Source organism: Schistocerca gregaria, chromosome 3 (genome assembly GCF_023897955.1).
Source record: "Schistocerca gregaria isolate iqSchGreg1 chromosome 3, iqSchGreg1.2, whole genome shotgun sequence".
NCBI lineage: Eukaryota > Metazoa > Arthropoda > Insecta > Orthoptera > Acrididae > Schistocerca > Schistocerca gregaria.
In genome coordinates, this window is record NC_064922.1 from 287,041,121 (window position 1) to 287,062,490 (window position 21,370).

At 40.2% G+C, this 21,370-nt stretch overlaps 1 protein-coding gene across 3 annotated transcripts in view; it reads left to right on the forward strand.

The window, feature by feature from the left end:
• LOC126353764 (uncharacterized) overlaps window positions 1-21,370 on the forward strand; it is a 254,317-nt gene that overhangs the window by 112,405 nt on the left and 120,542 nt on the right. For all 3 annotated transcript variants that reach the window (XM_050002844.1, XM_050002842.1, XM_050002845.1), the window contains exon 3: window positions 8,650-8,744. In XM_050002844.1, the coding sequence (XP_049858801.1) occupies window positions 8,650-8,744 (95 nt within the window). The remainder of the gene's footprint in view (window positions 1-8,649; window positions 8,745-21,370) is intronic.

Consider the following 21,370-nt stretch of genomic DNA (forward strand, 5'->3'; position numbering starts at 1 on the left):
ATGCTGTAACCGTGGGAGCAAGTAAACAGAAAAAGAAGCAATCATCAAACTTCCCTTAATACAAGAAAGATTTGGTGCTGGAAACTTTGATGGGTCAGAATAAAGATATAACTGAGTGCGAAAACACAGATAAAGTCACTGTTATCAACAAGGTATAGGCATGGAGAGAAGCTGCTGTTGGGTTTAATTCTCTTGTAAGGCTGATACCTTATGGACAGCTCTCCAAGCTGTTGCTATGTCTGCTTTAAACAGATCACCAATCACTATTTGAAAGGTTCCTGTGGCATAAAATCTCAAGGTTAACACCAACATGCACATTGCAGTCAGTGTTTGGTTACTTTTCGTTGCTTTCTTAGGATAGTGTCTGAGCCTTAGTTGCAACTGGTCTACAGTACTTTTCTCCTGAGCATTAGTCACAACTGCTTTACAGTATTTTCTCCACAAGAAACCTCAGCTTAAATGATTTGATATTTAACTCCAAGAGTGGGTTCAAGCTTTCACAAAATGTGTGATGCGCTTATTGGGTTGTCATCATCATCCTCTGTGCACACAGTATTTGTTAAGTAAATGAAAGGTAACTGTGGTGTCACCGCCAGACACCACACCTGCTGAGTAGTAGCCTTTAAATCAGCTGTGGTCCGTTAGTATACATCAGACCTGTGTGTCGCCACTATCAGTGATTGCACACCGAGCGCCGCCACACGGCAGGTCTAGTCTTGAGAGACTTCCTAGCACTCGCCCCAGTTTTACAGCCGACTTTGCTAGCGATAGTTCACTGACTACATATGCTCTCATTTGCAGAGACAATAGTTTAGCATAGCCTTCAGCTACGTCATTTGCTATGACCTAGCAAGGTGCCATATTCAGTTACCATGAATGTCTTCTGAACAGGTAATATTGTGAATCATGTACTGTTAAGAGCAAAGTTAATCATCAATGGATTAAAGTTAAGTATGAAACTAATTATGTCCACTTTCCGAATTCTAATTCCTTGTCATGTTTCATACCTCACGACAGTAGAGTCCTTCCCTCCTCACACCAGCCTGTGTGAGCTAAGACACGTGCATTTCGGCCCCCTCTAGTAACATGGTGTTGCCTCTTCAGCCAACACAACAATAACAATGTAATTCACATCATGTAGGGTTGTTGCACACAGAATTTTGCCCAACAGTGGTCCAGAACGCTTGGAAAACAGAGAATATTTTATGATTTAAGTGGTATGGAATCATATGATAATGTTGCCATAATTATCTTTACAACCACTAAAGTAAAGGAAATAGCAGCAAATAGAAAAAAAAAATTCAAGAGTTGAGATGGTTTCGAGCATGTGACCTCCTGCACTGCAGACTACAGCACAGCCTCTGAGCCTTCAAAATTGATGAAGCAGAGTTATGGGGTTACTTTATTTCAAAATACTTGCTTATGTTCTACTTACCACATGGGACTGTCATAACAGTTTAAGGACGTGTGCAGTAGTTAAAAATTTAATAAAAATTGCGTAGTTACTGCTATTCAAGATGAAATAGAAAACATACAAGTGAGATTAAATATTTATTAGCTGCTGTCAATATTCCCATACTTAACTGTTCACTGCAAATATTTTGAATTTTCCTTTCTTACTCTGCTGCTAAGTGCCTATAAAATATCTTTGAACTAATCACATAAATTCTGATTCATCTCCCAAGAGCTGTTATGAGATTGATCATTAAGGACACACGGTAGTCATTAAGTTCCTTAACGTAACTATCAAGATTGAAAAAAGAAAAGTATTTTGAGCATCAGCAGTGTGGGAATGGCTTAGTCACATATTTACTTGCTACTTTCTGTGTTAATAAAACTTTTTGTGTTATTTCAATTGGTTTGTGCTAAAAATAAAAGCAATGAATCATAGTGCCACTTCACTATAAACTGAATATTAGAGCTGAATCTGACTTTGAACTATGAATTATGGCCAGTCAAATATGATCCTACTTCATGGCTATATGATCTAGGATTAATGTTTGTACAATGCAGATTTCCAGGTTAAGCTCGATCTAAGGCCATTTCCATTTAACCAGAGGTTAAATGCCTTATACAATGCCCCAAGGGCCTATACTCTGAATATCTGCTGTCATTGGCTGTGAGATCAAATGACAGAAACATATAGTAATTTCAGTTTCAGTATGTTGGAAGCTACCATGCTGTATTGGGTGGAATTCGTATTTATACTTTCATAATATGAAAATATTACTAACAAAGAGATAGAGGGGCTGGCCAGTACTTACCTCAGCTCAGTACAGCCAATAGAAACACAAAAAACAACCGAAAATTTAAGTTCCTAGCTTTCGGAATAAATGTTCCTTCATCAGGGGGGAGAGAGGGGAAAGAAAGGGAAGAAGGGAAAGTGGATGTAGTTACTCACAACCCAGGTTATGAAGCAACAGGGAAAGGAAAAAAGGAAGGTAGTAAGGATGGAGGCATGGTTGTCAGAGGGAAGCCAAAGATATTCTACCGTAGGTACTGTGCCAGCTTCAAACCAAAGAGGATGCATACAGAAGTAAAGAGGTGTATAGTATATAGATGTAGGATGAAAAGATGCATGAATGGCTAAAGAGGAAAGGGAAAGAGGAGAAGACTGAAAAGTAAATGGGAGTGAGGTTGTTTAACGTAGGTTCAGTCCAGGGGGATGGGGGGATGAAAGGATGTGCTGGAGTGCAAGTTCCCATCTCCGCAGTTCAGAGGGACTGGTGTTGGGTGGGAGAAGCCAAATGGCACATATGGTGTAGCAGGTTCCTAGGTCCCTAGAATTATGCTGGAGGGCATGCTCCGCTACTGGGTATTGGACATCTCCTAGGCGGACAGTTCATCTGTGTCTGTTCATGCGCTCAGCCAGTTTAGTTGTTGTCATACCAATGTCAAAGGCTGTGCAGTGCAGGCATGTCAGTTGATAAATGACATGTGTAGTTTCACACATGGCCCTGCCTTGAATTGTGTATGTTTTACCAGTAGTGGGGCTGGAGTAGGTGGTTGTGGGGGGATGCATGGGGCAGGTTTTGCAGTGGGGTCGGTTACAGGGGTAGGAACCGCTGGGTAGAGAAGGTAGTCTGGGAATATTGTAGGGTTTAACAAGGATGTTACGGAGGTTAGGGGGACGACGAAAGGCAACTCTGGGTGGTGTGGGGAGAATTTTGTCAAGGGATGATCTCATTTCAGGGGTTGACTTGAGAAAGTCATATCCCTGGCGGAGTAATTTATTGATGTATTCAAGGCCAGGATAATATTGGGTGACAAGGGGGATGCTTCTGTGTGGTCTGAGGGTAGGAATATTGTTGTTGGGCGGGGAGGAATGTATTGCTCGGGAGATCTGTTTGTGGACAAGGTCTGCAGGATAATTGCGGGAGAGGAAAGCACTGGTCAGGTTATTGGTGTAATTGTTGAGGGATTCGTCACTGGAGCAGATACGTTTGCCACGAATACCTAGGCTGTAGGGATGGGAGCGTTTGATGTGGAATGGATGGCAGCTATCAAAGTGAAGGTACTGTTGTTTGTTTGTGCGTTTGATATGGACAGAGGTGTGGATGTGAGCTTCAACAAGATGAAGGTCAACATCCAGGAAGAGGGCTTGGGTTTTGGAGAAGGACCAGGTGAAATTCAGATTCGAAAAGGAGTTGAGGTTATGGAGGAAATTTTCCCATTTTTTCCCATTCTGTTAAAACCAAACAACTAAGTAATTTTATTTTGTTCAAAATTATCATGATAATAGTACAGACTTTTCTGTTCTAAATTTTTGCTTCTTGTTGGAGCTGTGATTACAGTGTTTTTTTAATATAAAAACCCAGGCTTACATGTACATATTGCTATTTCTCTTATACACACAGGAAGATAGTGTGATTTGATTGATAGAAGTAACCTAAAAGAGATGAAATGTCTATCTGCAACAATTTGTAAAAGTACATTTTCAAGTGTTATCCTCAGTATTGTGGAAGGTTGCTTATCAATATCCGAACTCATATATTGCAGTCGAAAATTCATACAATGAAATATGAATTCAAACTAGTTAAAATGTTACTGGACAGGCTCCAGTACTACTTCACATTTGATGATATCTCTCTCCGTTTATCCAACTAGTCTTCATCCAGACAACTGAAAAGAAATGAACAGGTAACAATAAAGAAAGAGTAACAAAGAATGATAATGAGATGTGGTACTAGTGAAAAGTGTGTGGAAGGAGGAACAAAAGTTGAATCATATTATAAAGCATAAGATATCTCTATTCATCTTCAATGTAATCTCCATCACTCATTATGCACTTTGGCAATGTCTATAAAGCTTCTAGAAGCTGTTACTGAAGACCTCTTTTGGACACAATTGAAATATTGTTTAACATTGACATCTACAGGCATACTCCTCAGGGTACCATACATTGCATGATGAGATTACCTTGTGTCACTATTACCCTTTCCGGTTCCACTTCCAATACAAAGAAGGAAAAACAACTGTTTAGATGATTCCATTCAGACCATAATTTATCTTGAAAATAAGATAAATTAGGCATGTTCTTTTTAAAAAAAAGAAAACTTCTTTCCTCCAGGTATTCCTAGTTGAGTTCATGGAGCATTTCTGTAATATTCGCACATTGATCTAATTCACTGACAACAAACCTAGCAGCATCTCCGAGTTTCTTCTTCAATGTCCTCTTTTAAGCTGACCTGCTGGGGATTCAAAACACTCTAACGGTACTTAAGGATGGTCACAAAAATGCTCTGTATGTGTTCTAGATTATAAATGGAGCTATACTTTCTCACAATTCTCTCAATAATCTAAAGTCACCCATTTGCCTTCGTTACAACCAACCTTATGCACTTGTTCCATTTAATGTTGCTTTCCAACATTACGCCTATATATTTAATTGACCTAACTGTGTTAAGCAGCACAATATTAATACTGTGTGCGCATATTACAGGTTTGTTTTCCTACTCATGAGCATTAACTTAAATTTTCTCTTATTTAGAGCTAACTTCCATTCATAACAATGTACAGAAACGCTGTCCAAGTGATCCTGTATCCTCCGACAGTCACTTGGCAATGATACTTTGCTGTACACTACAGTGTTGTTAACAGGCAGTTGCAGGGCGAAGCTCACTCTTTATGTTGTATCGTTTTTGTACTTAAGAGAACAAGACAGTTCCATCGTAGCTCCCTAGGGCTTTTATGATGGTACCTTTGTCTCTGATGAACCCTTGTAATCCAGGGAAATACAGTCCAACTACTTAAAAAGTATGAGTTATATATCTGAAAGTCTATTCAGTATGTGTGGGGTTTAAGTGTGCAGTGTGGCACTGTCAAACAGATTTCTAGGCATCTACATCTACATGATTACTCTGCAATTCACATTTAAGTGCTTGGCAGAGGGTTCATCGAACCACAATCATACAATCTCTCTACCATTCCACTCACAAACAGCGCACCTGAAAAACGAGCACCTAAACCTTTCTGTTCGAGCTCTGATTTCTCTTATTTTATTTTGATAATCATTCCTACCTATGTAGGTTGGGCTCAACAATATATTTTTGCATTCGGAAGAGAAAGTTGGTGACCGAAATTTCGTAAATAGATCTCGCCGCAATGAAAAACGTCTTTGCTTTAATGACTTCCATACCAACTTGCGTATAATATCTGCCACACTCTCTCCCCTATTAGGTGATAATTCAAAACAAGCTGCCCTTTTTTTGCACCCTTTCGATGTTCTCCGTCAATCCCACCTGGTAAGGATCCCACACCATGCAGCAATGTTCTAACAGAGGACAAACGAGTGTAGTGTAAGCTGTCTCTTTAGTGGAGTTGTTGCATCTTCTAAGTATCCTGCCAATGAAATGCAACCTTTGGCTCGCCTTCCTCACAATATTATCTATGTGGTCTTTCCAACTGAAGTTGTTCATAATTTTAACACCCAGGTACTTAGTTGAATTGACAGCCTTGAGAATTGTACTATTTATCGAGTAATCAAATTCCAACGGGTTTCTTTTGGAACTCATGTGGATCACCTCACACTTTTCGTTATTTAGCGTCAACTGCCACCTGCCACACCATACAGCAATCTTTTCTAAATCACTTTGCAACTGATACTGGTCTTCAGATGACCTTACTAGACGGTAAAATACAGAATCATCTGCGAACAACCTAAGAGAACTGCTCAGATTGCCGCCCAGGTCATTTATATAGTTCAGGAACAGCAGAGGTCCCAGGACGCTTCCCTGGGGAACACCTGACATCACTTCAGTTTTACTCGATGATTTGGAGAGGCTTTCCTGAAGACCCAACAGCTGCTTCCCCTGGCCTGGTATAGGTTTATAGATGACATCTTTGTGGTCTGGACTCATGGTGAGGAAACACTCCTTAATTTCCTCCATAACCTCAACTCCTTTTCGAATCTGAATTTCACCTGGTCCTTCTCCAAAACCCAAGCCCTCTTCCTGGATGTTGACCTTCATCTTGTTGAAGCTCACATCCACACCTCTGTCCATATCAAACGCACAAACAAACAACAGTACCTTCACTTTGATAGCTGCCATCCATTCCACATCAAACGCTCCCTTCCCTACAGCCTAGGTATTCGTGGCAAACATATCTGCTCCAGTGATGAATCCCTCAACAATTACACCAATAACCTGACCAGTGCTTTCCTCTCTCGCAACTATCCTACAGACCTTGTCCACAAACAGATCTCCCGAGCAATACATTCCTCCCCGCCCAACAACAATGTTCCTACCCTCAGAACACACAGAAGCATCCCCCTTGTCACCCAATATTATCCTGGCCTCGAATACATCAATAAATTACTCCACCAGGGATATGACTTTCTCAAGTCAACCCCTGAAATGAGATCATCCCTTGACAAAATTCTCCCCACACCACCCAGAGTTGCCTTTCGTCGTCCTCCTAACCTCCGTAACATCCTCCCACAACCACCTACTCCAACCCCGCTACTGGTAAAACATACACAATTCAAGGCAGGGCCATGTGTGAAACTACACATGTCATTTATCAACTGACATGCCTGCACTACACAGCCTTTGACATTGGTATGACAACAACTAAACTGGCTGAGCGCATGAACGGACACAGACGAACTGTTCGCCTAGGAGATGTCCAATACCCAGCAGCGGAGCATGCCCTCCAGCATAATTCTAGGGACCTAGGAACCTGCTACACCATATGTGCCATTTGGCTTCTCCCACCCAACACCAGTCCCTCTGAACTGCGGAGATGGGAACTTGCACTCCAGCACATCCTTTCATCCCCCCATCCCCCTGGACTGAACCTACGTTAAACAACCTCACTCCCATTTACTTTTCAGTCTTCTCCTCTTTCCCTTTCCTCTTTAGCCATTCATGCATCTTTTCATCCTACATCTTTATACTATACACCTCTTTACTTCTGTATGCATTCTCTTTGGTTTGAAGCTGGCACATTACCTACGGTAGAATATTTTTGGCTTCCCTCTGACAACCATGCCTCCATCCTTGCTACCTTCCTTTTTTCCTTTCCCTGTTGCTTCATAACCTGGGTTGTGAGTAACTACATCCACTTTCCCTTCTTCCCTTTCTTTCCCCTCTCTCCTCCCTGATGAAGGAACATTTATTCCGAAAGCTAGGAACTTAAATTTTCGGTTGTTTTTTGTGTTTCTATTGGCTGTACTGAGCTGAGGTAAGTACTGGCCAGCCCCTCTATCTCTTTGTTAGTAATTGTTTCACATCTTTGTATGAGATTTTCCATTAATTAGTTTAATAATATGAAAATATGCAGTACAGATGTTGCCATGCATCAAAGATCTTTTTTTTTTGCTTCCTAAGATGCCATAAAGTTCTATTCTGGTGTTTAAAAGCTTTACCATTCAGTGGACTGATAGTATCACAGGTTTGAGGGAAATAATATTTCCACCTAACATGGAAAAAAATGTACTTTAACCTGAGGAAAATGTATTTTAACTGGGAAATCTGCGAATTATTTTCTCGTCTGTGTATACACCCTGCAGTGGGTGGATAGCTGTTTGTAACATCTTATGAGCGTTGTTCCCTTGAACTGCTTCAGAAATCCTATGACATAAGGTTATCATTTGAGCTCTGTAGCTTTGAGTGAACCCATTGGCAATTTAGACCATCACACCAGATCATCATTTTATTAATAATGCATTTTGAAACATGGACTTTATGGTCTCTCACACATACCCTTTTTGTTTCTTGCTTTATGTTTCCCATGAGGTCCATATTGGACTGTGGTTTGTTTACTATACTACAGTTTTCGTGAGCATGGGGGGGGGGGGGGGGGGGGGGATCTTTGGATTTAGCCAATATAGCTTGTCTTTATTTCACCATAGCTTACATCTTTCTCTTGCATGATCCAATATTCATGATAGTACTTTGTTTGAAAGAACGTAATTCAATAATTTTAAGCATAGAAAGAAATTTTAATCTCTAGTATTTCACTGGGAAGAGTTACAGAGATGGTAGTATAAAATTCGCTTAGTGTCTAATGGTATATTGGTGTGAAAATTATACAACAGAAAAATTGAAATCAAACTATTTAATGTCTTTCTTGAAAAGCATTTTATTTAATTTTTTGTATCAGGAGACAATAAAAAATATTCTTTTGTGGTTTATACAATTGCAGGTCTTCTTTCCCTTGGGGGCTGGAGATCCAACAGAAAATTGTTTGCATTGTCTTACAGAACTTGGTATTGGAAAAAAACACAACTCAATTGTGAGGTGAGGCTATATACAGCAACATTTGACTAACATTATTTGCTTAGAAGAAAATGTAGACATCTTTAAAATGCTTGATTTGGTCCCTGTCCCTCATAGAAATGTCTGTCTTTTGTTTCAGTCAGTATATAAAATCTTAACTGACTACTGATTTCATATTTAAATAACGGTACTTGTTCACTGATTCTAAATGTTTAGTTTTAGGATAAACCAGCCAGACACATGTCAGAAATCATATTACCATATCTGGCAGTTGTAATCAATTCATCATTCTGTGTGAGACATAGAACAACTCAAGATCAGTTTACCAATTTTAGAGTTTATGTTTTGCTGTCAGTGAAAGGAACTGGACAAGTAATACTTATATCCCATTTCTTTGGTTTTTGTTATCTGATTCATCTGCAGCTCACTAACATTGTAATTTGTTTTTACTTCTACTATGACATCTCTGACAGTATTCTGAAATGTTGATACATTTCCATTGATTTTGGTGATGTGTTCAACTTCCATTCTGTCAGAACTTGGGAGGTGATTATAAATGTCTCCTTAGCTGATGTATTCATGACAACATTCAAAATCTGATTCAGGTGTACAGAACTACTACTGTATGGAGCACTTATGTGTGTACAAAGAAACAGAACCAAACATGCATTTTAACTGGAAACAGACAATTATATTAATGGAATCCGAAAATATAAGCAAGGGGTGTGTAATTAAAGATAAAACACAAATGGAAAGGCATAAGTAATCCACAAAGATGATTTTATGAAAAGAAAAGTTGTCACTCAGCATATAGTTGAGATGCTGAGTCGCAGATAGGCCCAACAAAAAGATTGTGCGTGCAACTCTGCACCTCTGCTATATGGTGAGTGACAACTTTCCTTTTCGTAATATTGTTACATTCCATTCTGGATTTTCCATTGTCTGATTTCCATAAAGACGATTAATTTTTGTAGGGTGACAGTAATGAACAGTAAATTGTTAATCTTTGCTTCAACTAGTAAGAATTTCATGCTTGAACTAATGTGACATTCCTAACTGTGCTACACCAATATTTATAATTGGAAGTGATATAAGTTCAAATAAATGAAAGAAGAAAAACTTAACACTCTTCTTATTTACAGTGTGTTTCACAGAAAAAACATCAAAATATACAGTGTAAGTTGTAATAACTGGACACCGTTTTCATGGGAAATGAGATGAAGATGCAAACTTTCATACTGAAAGGTGACTGGAAATTAGAAACAAAAGGTAAATGAAAGACTGCTACAAATGAAACTAATATGTTTTATTTGAACTTGTTATTTCAAACTCTCATTGGGAGATTGAACAATGGAAAATCCAGGATGGAATGTATCAATATTATGAAAAGGAAAGTTGCTACTCACCATATAGCAGAGATGCTGAGTCACAGATAGGTACAACAAACAGACTGTTCCAAATAAAGCTTTCGGCCTGTAAGGCCTTCATCAAAAAATAGATGACAAAACACACACACACAAATATGCAACTTGTTTGTGTGTGTGTTTTTGTCATCTACTTTTTGATGAAGGCCTTACAGGCCAAAAGCTTTAATTGGAACAGTCTGTTTGTTGTGCCCATCTGCGATTCAGAGTCTCCCATATGGGAGAATTTTACAGGGTCACTTGAATAAGAAAAGCAAGTGCACTGCAAATACTATGCTTGCAGAATTTCTGTCCATATTATTTTATTCTGCAGCGGGAATTACATGAAGTTTATTTCTAGCAAAATCTTTACCTTAAAGAATGGAAACTCCAGGTTGGAATGGCAACACTGTAAGGAAAAGATAGGTTGCTTCTTCCTGCAAAGACGACACATTAAATTGCACACAGGCACAATTAAAAGGCACTTGCATATTAGCTTTTGTCCATATCCATTATCAACAAAAGAAAGAGAAACACACACCATTCATTCACAGAAGCAACCACACCTCATGCACACATGACCTTCAACTCAGGCAGCTCAAACTAAAATGCAACTACCACTTGGAATGGAAGCAGCAATCTGTAGGGGACAGGGAAGGGGAAGGGATAGAAGTGTATAGATGGGGGAGAGAAGAACTGGAGGAGTGTGCAGGGACAATGGCTGCCAACAGGTACTACCTTTGGAGGCTGTGGGGCAGGGAGATGATGAAAATGGAGTGAACAAGGAGAAGAGTGGGGAAAGATAAGCAGTTGCGTCGGCAAAGGGCAGTACCCAAAGAGACGAGAATAGGGAGGAGGTTATAGGACACAGGGGGTAGAAACCGATAGGTGGAGGGTGTGAGAACAGTATGTTTCCATAGGTTGAGGCCGGGATAATTTCATGAGCAGAGAATGTGTTGTAAGGATACCTCCCACTTGCACATTTCAGAACAGCTGGTGGTGGAGGGAAGGATTCAGATAGCTCACATAGTGAAACAACCATTGAAATAAAGCATGTTATGTTAAGCTGCATTTTGTGCCACAGGCTGGTCTACTTTGGTGTTGGTGACGGTTTGGTGGTGGCCGTTCATCCTGGTGGACAGCTGGTTGGTAGTCATACTAATATAAAGCTGTGCAATGATTACAGCAGAGCTGGCATATGACTTCAGCTTTCACAAGTGGCCCGGCTATGATGGGGTAGGATAATCCTATGACAGGAATGGAATAGGAAGTGCTGGGTGGATGGGTTTGGCAGGTCTTGCACCTGGGTCTTCCACAGGGATATGATCCTTGTGGCAAGGGGCTCAGATTGGGGGTGGCATTTGGATGGACTAGGATGTTGTGAGGTTGGGTGGGTAATGGAACCACTTCAGGAGGATTGGGAAGGATCTCGAGTAGGATGTCCTTCATATCAGGGCTTGATGACAGATAATCAAAGCCCTGGCAAAGAAAGTGGTTCAGTTGTTCCAGTCCAGGTTGGTATTGGGTGATGAGGAGGCACTGTTTGGTGGCTGGTTCTTTGGGGTGATGGGAGGATTGGGTGTGTGAGGGGAAATGACACAGGAGATCTTATTGCGGACTAGGTATGGGGTATAGTACCAGTCTGTGAAGACCTTGGTGAGGCCCTCAGAATACTGGGTGAGAGAGTGTTGTTATCAATGTAGATATGCCATCCACCGGTGTCCAGGTTGTCTGGGAGTGATTTTTTGGTGTGAAAGATATCATAGCTATCAAAATGCAGATACTGTTGGTGGTTGATGGGTTTAATGTGGACGGAGCCATCAGACTGGAGGAGGTCAATGTCCAGGAAGGTGGTATGCCCAGATGAGGAGGACCAGGTGAAATGGGTGGGAGAGGAGGTGTTCAGGTTGTGAAGGAATGAAGATGTGTCCAGATCATGAAGATATCAGCAATGAATGTAATCAACACTAAGGGTTTCACATTTTGGGAGGCTAGGAAGTGCCGTGCTGGTGCTTATGGCTACGCTATGGATTTGGTTATATATTTTCCCTTTAAAATAGAAGTAGGTGTGAGTTAGGATAAAGTTAATAACATGTTTGTGGAATGAGGTAATGGGTTTGGAGTCTGAAGGATGGTGGGGAAGGTAGTATTCAATAGCAATAAGACCATGGGCATGAGGGATCTTTGTGTATAGGAAAGTGGCATCAACAGTGATGAGTAGGGGTCCAGGAGGTAAATGGATGGCTATGATGGAGAGTCAGTGAAGGAAGTGGTTGGTATCTTCGATATTGGAGGCTAGACTATGTGCAGTTGGTTGGAGGTGTTGGTGAATGAGGGCCAAATAAGGGGTCCAGGATTGTTGGGTTTGAAGATTTTGGAGAGCATGTAGAGGGGGAAGTGTGTGGTTTTTCACAGGGGTGAGGTTCTGGGAAGGGCCTAATGTTTTAAGCAGGGATTGGAGGTTATGTTGGAATTCTGGGATAGGATCATTCTGGCAGAGTGTGTAGGTGGAGTTGTCAGGTAACTGACAGAGGTCTTCTGCCAGTTTTGTGCCTGATACCAACAGTGGTGAAAAGTTTGTCTGCAGGTAGGACTAGTTTTGAAATTTTGTATGTCTATTCTTTCTTCTACTGAAAGGCTGCTATTCTGAGGAAGGGATCTTGGAAATGGACCTGGTAAGGACAAGTTGGAGGTAAGGAATTCCTGGAAGGTGACCAGTGGGTGGTTAGATGGGAGGAGGATGGGGGGGGGGGGATGAAGATCATGGTTGGATGGTGGTATGAAATGGGAGAGGGAGGGTTCTATGTTGGGATTATGTTGGCTTTAGATGCAGCACTTGGAGGCAAAGAAGTGTTTCCATTACAGGGATCGGGAGAAGGGAGTAGATCTTTGACAAGTCTTTGATAAATGAGAATCAAACCCAGATACTTTCTGTTCCAAAGTGTACACTTTAATGCAGTTTGAAACATCAGTTCAGAAGGCAAACGTATGCTGTGGCTATGCTATCTTCTGCCATACATGTTTGATACAATTCTGCTCAACTCACCATGCCTTTCGTAAGTCCAAGATTGGCTGTGACATTTCACATTGATTGGTTCAGATAAAAACTTATTTTTTCATCATAACTTACATATTACAAAATAAAAATGAGTTCTGATGTAACATAACGGACAATTTTGGCTGCTACATGACACTGCTTGAAATTATTCATCCCTTATCATATCAGTCATTTTACTTTATCTACCTTATAAGGTTTCTTTGTGCATTTCAAGTTTTCAAATTTGGTTTGTCTTTGAGACATTATCCCCAGCTTTACTAACATGTATTGGAAGTTGAACCACCTCTTATTCGCAGTGACATGACAGGTTTTGCGGGGGCCGACTTCCATCAGCAAATGCTGCCAAGAGAGCATTGTTCATCTTATTTTTGATACTTATTTAGAAAAATTTTTTGAAACAATTGATTCATTTTAAATAAAGCCAGAGACCAAAATAGCTTGATTCCAACAACCAGTTATGTTTGAAAGATGATGATTTAATTTCTGTTAAAGAGTCAACAAAGACATATAAATAACTTTCTTAATACTATCCCAAGATGAAATTTATTTATAGTTTTGTAATCCTCAGATATGTATGATTTACAAGAAAGTGCCAATCTGTTTGATTTTTATTTTAATGTTTCTCTAGTGATTTTAATTTCTGTATGCTTTTGGCCCTTCCAATTCTGTGATCCTGATTCAGACTAAACATTATAATCACAATGTGCATGTGACCAGAGCAGGTAATTTGTGAAGAAATCTCAGTGTCATTTGGATGCATTGAATTATCTGTATTATTATTCATCAGTGAACTTAAATTTACACGATACTTAATTTTAAACATTGGACGTATCATAATTCTGATGTAGAGCTTCTCTGACACCATGGGAATGGTCTCATTAGCCAGTAGAATGAACTCAGTAGCTACAGCTACAGAATGAACCTTCTTGGCTGTAGCTTCACTTGTATGGGAAGTTGTTGTGGTTAGTCTTGGCAGACACTTTAGCAGATGACAGATGTATGTATGTTTCCAAGATGGTGATGAATTGTATTTGCTAAGACTGCAACAATGAGTCACAGGGGAAGCAAAATATTTTGGTGTTCTTATCTCATGTTGTTGTTTCTGTGCAGAAGAATAATAAACCAAGATTATTCAAAGTTTGTGGTTATTATTCAGAAAGTTAAAAGATCACCTCAAACATATATATGAATTTGTGGACCTGCAACTCTGGACAACAAATGACTACAAGTTTAAGTAGACCTCACACTTTCTTCCATGAATCCTACTCCAGTGAGGTATACACAAGAGTTTAAGGGGAGCTGGAATGCCCTATCCCAACAATGTTAAATTTAGTGACTTGGCTTCCCTGTATTTCAGGAACCACTGTAGCCATTGACATGAAACTTTTACAGGACATTAAACTGTATGTTCTGAGTCTACTGAAGTACAATAATTTCATTTCAACCACTGCTTTCAGAAATACAATTTTTTAATTACACGGTTAAAATTTTGTGTACTTGTTTTGTACATTATGCTAAATAATTTTAATTATACGTAACATTATGTTCTTCTTTTAGCTCAGTAGACTCAGGATATATATATTATTACTCCCTGAAACTTAGAATACTCTACTCAAAGTGGTTTCTGAGATTTAGGGAAAAAGGCTACAGAAAATGTAAATTTTCAGGAATGGCTTCTAAAGTTTCAAAAGACTGTAACTCACTTTATATATGCTTAATTTTTTGTTTTTAGTCATTCAGAAGCACCCTGCACCATACTGTATATAATCCTCTTGATCTTTTTCCAAGTTTTTTTCTTCTTTCTGGACTCCTTAGTTGCCAAATGTGCTGCATACTCTCCTTTATCAATGCAAACCTTGTCCATCCGCTAAAGTTCTCTGATGCAGTTTCCTCCAGGATTAATTTCCATATGCTGTAGCACTTTCACCCTACCAATAACAGCAAAGCAATAACAGCATCAGTCACCCCTCACTTCAATGTCTTCATTCCAACAAAAACATTTTTTGGTATGCGAGTGTATATAAGATTATTGAATGACTCATTGGGATTTTGAGTCTGACCATTCAGACACTTCTTTAGTAATTCAGGATTTGCCAGGTCTCCATAAATCGGTTTTATGATATCCATGACTGCTGCTGGGATGGAATGTTTATGGCTGTGTGAACTGTCTGAATACTGGGCATTGCATTAATTGCACTATGAATTAAGTCCAGGTGAGAAAAGGTGGTGTAATGGTTTTTCATCAGTTGACAGTCTGTGGAAGAAGGTAGCCCATACTGCCTGCTTCATTTTCAACAAATCCTCAGTATTATTTCTAATGGCATCCCATTATTCAACAAAAGCGCTGGCAGGTCGATAGACACACAAACAAACACAAACATACACATGAAATTCTAGCTTTCACAACCAACGGTTGCTTTTTCAGGAAAGAGGGATGGAGAGGGAAAGACGAAAGGATGTGGGTTTTAAAGGAGAGGGTAAGAAGTCATTCCAATCCCGGGAGCGGAAAGACTTACCTTAGGGGGGAAAAAGTACATGTGTACACTCGCACACACACACATATCCATCCACACATACACAGACACAAGCAGACATTTGTAAAGGCAAAGAGTTTGGGCAGAGATGTCAGTTGAGGTGGAAGTACAGAGGCAAAGAAGTTGTTGAAAGACAGGTGAGGTATGAGTGGCGGCAACTTGAAATTAGCGGAGGTTGAGGGCCGGCAGATATCAAGAAGAGAGGATATACTGAAGGGCAAGTTCCCATCTCCGGAGTTCTGACAGGTTGGTGTTAGTGGGAAGTATCCAGATAATTCAGATGGTGTAACACTGTGCCAAGATGTGCTGGCCATGCACCAAGGCATGTTTAGCCACAGGGTGATCCTCATTACCAACAAACACTGTCTGCCTGTGTCCATTCATGTGAATGGACAGTTTGTTGCTGGTCATTCCCTCATAGAAAGCTTCACAGTGTAGGCAGGTCAGCTGGTAAATCACATGGGTGCTTTCACACGTGGCTCTGCCTTTGATCATGTACACTTTCTGGGTTACAAGACTGGAGTAGGTGGTGGTGAGAGGGTGCATGGGACAGGTTTTACACCGGGGGCAGTTACAAGGGTAGGAGCCAGAGGGTAGGGAAGGTGGTTTGGGGATTTCATAGGGATGAACTAAGATGTTACAAAGATTAGGTGGATGGCGGAAAGACACTCTTGGTGGAGTGGGGAGGATTTAATGAAGGATGGATCTCATTTCAGGGCAGAATTTGAGGAAGTCGTATCCCTGCTGGAGAGCCATCTTCAGAGTCTGATCCAGTCCCGGAAAGTATCCTGTCACAAGGGGCACTTTTGTGGTTCTTCTGTGGGAGGTTCTGGGTTTGAGGGGATGAGGAAGTGGCTCTGGTTATTTGCTTCTGTACCAGGTCAGGAGGGTAGTTGCGGGATGCGAAAGCTGTTTTCAGGTTGTTGGTGTAATGGTTCAAGGATTCCGGACTGGAGCAGATTCATTTGCCACGAAGACCTAGGCTGTAGGGAAGGGACTGTTTGATGTGGAATGGGTGGCAGCTATCATAATGGAGGTACTGTTGCTTGTTGGTGGGTTTGATGTGGATGGATGTGTAAAGCTGGCCATTGGACAGATGGAGGTTAACGTCAAGGAAAGTGGCATGGGTTTTGGAGTAGGACCAGGTGAATCTGATGGAGCCAAAGGAGTTGAGGTTGGAGAGGAAATTCTGGAGTTCTTCTTCACTGTGAGTCCAGATCATGAAGACATATGTCATCAATAAATCTGTACGAAACTTTGAGTTGGCAGGCCTGGGTAACCAAGAAGGCTTCCTCTAAGCGACCCATGAATAGGTTGGCGTACGAGGGGGCCATCTTGGTACCCATGGCTGTTACCTTTAATTGTTGGTATGTCTGGCCTTCAAAAGTGAAGAAGTTGTGGGTCAGGATGAAGCTAGCTAAGGTAATGAGGAAAGAGGTTTTAGGTAGGGTGGCAGGTGATCAGCATGAAAGGAAGTGTTCCATCGCAGTGAGGCCCTGGACGTGAGGAATATTTGTGTATAAGGAAGCGGCATCAATGGTAACAAGGATGGTTTCTGGGGGTAACAGACTGGGTAAGGATTCCAGGTGTTCAAGAAAGTGGTTGGTGTCCTTGATGAAGTATGGGAGACTGCATGTAATGGGTTGAAGGTGTTGATCTACGTAGGCAGAGATACGTTCTGTGGAGGCTTGGTAACCAGCTACAATGGGGCGGCCGGGATGATTGGGTTTGTGAATTTTAGGAAGAAGGTAGAACGTAGGGGTCAGGGTGTCGGTGGGGTCAGGAGGTTGATGGAGTCAGGTGGAAGGTTTTGCAGAGGGCCCAAGGTTCTGAGGATTCCTTGAAGCTACACCTGGACATCAGGAATGGGATTACCTTGGCAAACTTTGTATGTGGTATTGTCTGAATGCTGACGCAGTCCCTCAGCCACATACTCCCGACGATCAAGTACCACGGTCGTGGAACCCTTGTCCGCCGGAAGAATGACGATGGATCAGTCAGCCTTCAGATCACGGATAGCTTGGGCTTCAGCAGTGGTGATGTTGGGAGTAGTATTAAGGTTTTTTAAGAAGGATTGAGAGGCAAGGCTGGAAGTCAGAAATTCCTGGAAGGTTTGGAGAGGGTGATTTTGAGGAAGAGGAGGTGGGTCCCACTGTGACGGAGGACGGAACTGTTCCAGGCAGGGTTCACTTTGGATAGTGTCTTGGGGAGTTGGATCATTAGGAGTAGGATTAGGATCATTTTTCTTCATGGCAAAGTGATATTTCCAGCAGAGAGTACGAGTTTAGGACAGTAAATCTTTGACGAGGGCTGTTTGGTTGAATCTGGGAGTGGGGCTGAAGATGAGGCCTTTGGATATGACAGAGGTTTCGGATTGGGAGAGAGGTTTGGAGGAAAGGTTAACTACTGAATTAGGGTTTTGTGGTTCCAGATTGTGTTGATTGGAATTTTGAGGTTTTGGAGGGAGTGGAGCTGGAAGTTGTAGATTGAGTAGATGGGAGAGACTGGGTTTGTGTGCAATGAGAGGAGGTTGAGGTTTGCTGGAAAGATTGTGAAGGGTGAGTGAGTTGCCTTTCCGGAGGTGGGAAACCAGGATATTGGATAGTTTTTTGAGGTGGAGGGTGGCATGCTGTTCTAATTTGCGGTTGGCCTGTAGGAGGATGCTCTGAACAGCCGGTGTGGATGTGGGAGAGGAAAGATTGAGGACTTTTATTAAGGATAGGAGTTGACGGGTGTGTTCATTGGCTGAGTTGATGTGTAGGTGAAGGCCTTTACAAATGTCTGCTTGTGTCTGCGTATGTGAGGTTGGATATGTGTGTGTGTGCGAGTGTATACCTATCCCTTTTTCCCTCTAAGGTAAGTCTTTCCGCTCCCGGGATTGGAATGACTCCTTACCCTCTCCCTTAAAACCCACATCCTTTCATCTTTCCCTCTTTCCTGATGAAGCAACCACCGGTTGCAAAAGCTCGAATTTTATGTGTATGTTTGTGTGTCTATCGACCTGCCAGTGCTTTTGTTTGGTAAGTCACATCATCTTTGTCTTTAAATATATTTTTCCCACGTGGAATGTTTCCCTCTAATGGCTCTGAGGCATGTCATAATAGCTCATATGACAAGAGAATTGTCCATGATAGATAATCATCTGAATTATAGTGCTGTTCAGATAAGCTGTTTTAACTTTTCAAGAAGTTTTAAATGTTCTGCTTCTTAAACAGAGGTTGTGTTGTATTATAGAAGCAAGGAAATAAGATTTGGCCTGCTGTATCACACTTAATAAATTGCAAAAAATTAATTAATACCTGGTATACTGAGAAGTCTCTCTTAGTTCTTATACATACAGCTATCAAAATAATAATGCAACTGTATGTAGATGAAATATTAGGTTTCATAATCACCAGTGACATTGCTCACTGTAGCTATCAACATGATCAAACAGCTCTTGCACTATATGATACAAAAGGCATGATGGTTATTCAATATATAAAGGTGTATTTACAAGCGAAGTGATACATGGTTCGAACTTCGCCGTGAAACATAATATACTCTTACTAGAATAGTATGAAAACAATAAACACCATAAGGGTGATTAGTATCCTGCATCATCAGGTATTAATAAATTTGTGAAATCTATTACTTCTTTCCTTATAATTAAGTAATTAATAATCATCTGCTCTTAGTTGCTGTTTTGTAATAATTTCCACAGATAGCTATAAGTTGGATGCTAGTTACATTGCACTATGAAATTCATATGCATATCACAAAGGCTGTAACATGTTCCACCTAACTGCATCTGATTTTATGGGTTAACTAATCAAGTTGTAAAAATGCTCAAAGTATGAATCTTTCAAACTATTGCTGAAGATTTATTAAATAATGATTTATTATACTGTTTGATGTTGAGTGTGTTTCATCACCCAGAATGTGCTGGTCATCATATTGTAGCTTCATTGTCATTTTTAGTGCTCAGCACAACATGAATAGTTCAATAATTTTCATGCAGCTTCACATCAATCACACTCCCAAATTGTACCAGGAACTCTTCAACAACAGTACATTGCTGTAGTATCATTGATTATCATACTCTTATTTCCAAAATATTTATTCATTTATGTATTTGTTGTTAGCCTGCCTGTGTTGAAATACACAATTGTATAATCCAAGTTCCACATCATGTTTCATAGTTTACCATCTTATTGTTAGAAATTTGCTTTATAACTGTCAGGTGGATGTTTCGCACTTGGAACTGTAAGAAAGACCATATACACTCTGTGTTATTCAAATTTGAAGCTTTTGTGTACACCTTAACATTTATGGGTTTGAACAATGCATGGGGATTTACTATCTACATTGAGGTTCTTAAATACTAGAACACACTTATAGGTTAACAGTTTATGAATGAGCTCCTCCTCATTATCACAAAGCAAGTTTCTCACTGATGTGAGTAGCTTGTTGTATAGCTTCATTCCTGTTTGTTTAAAACAACATCTATGCTGTTTGTATTTCTAGTTTCATGGGAATAGATAGCTGTTCTGCAACATAATGTATGTTGTTGTTTTACATTGCAGATGAGACTGAAAGAATGTGTAGTAAGAAGAGAGTGGTTGTTGTCTGCAAACTAATCTTTTTGATTTGCTACTCTAGATAGTTTGGTGCATAACTGTTCAGTGTGTCTGTTACAAGTCAGTTTGGGATCCAGGTTGTTTCATAGAAGTCTAACAGTGTTAGACTCATTTACTTAGACCCATTTACTTTTCCATTTAGATTGTACAGGAGAAATACATGGTTTCAGTCATGCTATTGTTTAGGATAAGCTTCTTATTGTAGAGCCATAGGGTGTCATCAGCATACTTTATGGACTTGTGAGCCAAGAAAGGAGAAAATTCATTCATGTGCACCAGTAAAAGGAAGGGTCTAAGAACAGAGCCTTGCAGCACACCTTTAACAACTGACAGGGCATTTGGGCATTTGATGGCAGTTATTTATGTTAACCTCATAAATTATGTTAGTCAATTATTATATAATTATTGTCAGTTTATTACTCTTGGTATCATAGCTCTGTGGCTTATTTTGAGTGTATCATGAGACTCAATGTCACATGGTTTTCTCATATCTAGTAGTAACACAAAAGTGAAGGAACTATTCTCGAAGCTATCAAGAATATCTGTAACAAGAGTTTGTAGCATATTTACTATTTATAAAACTGGTGTACAACCAAAGAGCAAAGAGGGAATCAGATTGTTTCCCTCAAAATAGCTGCAAGTTGTAATTTAATAGTACATTCTATTACATTCCATATAATAGATATCAGGGATATTGGACAGCATCTTTCAGGTCTGCTTTTATCCTCTTTCTTGTAAACTGGGATAACAATAGTAGCCTTCAGGACCTCAGGAAATTTTCCAGTCTTGAAAGTATTATTGATATCAGAAAGGTAAAAGGATCTACAGGAATGCCGACTGTTCGTTTCAGGCTAGTGTTTCAGATGCAATAGAGATCTTCACTGTAAGAGTTACCTAGGTTTGTGACCACTTTTTATTCAGTTGACATGTAACCTGTTTCCATTTAGAATGTAAGTTATTTAGGTGAAATATCTTATGGAAAGTGCTTCCATATGTTGCATTTTCTGGTGTGGATGTAGTAGAAACTTCACAC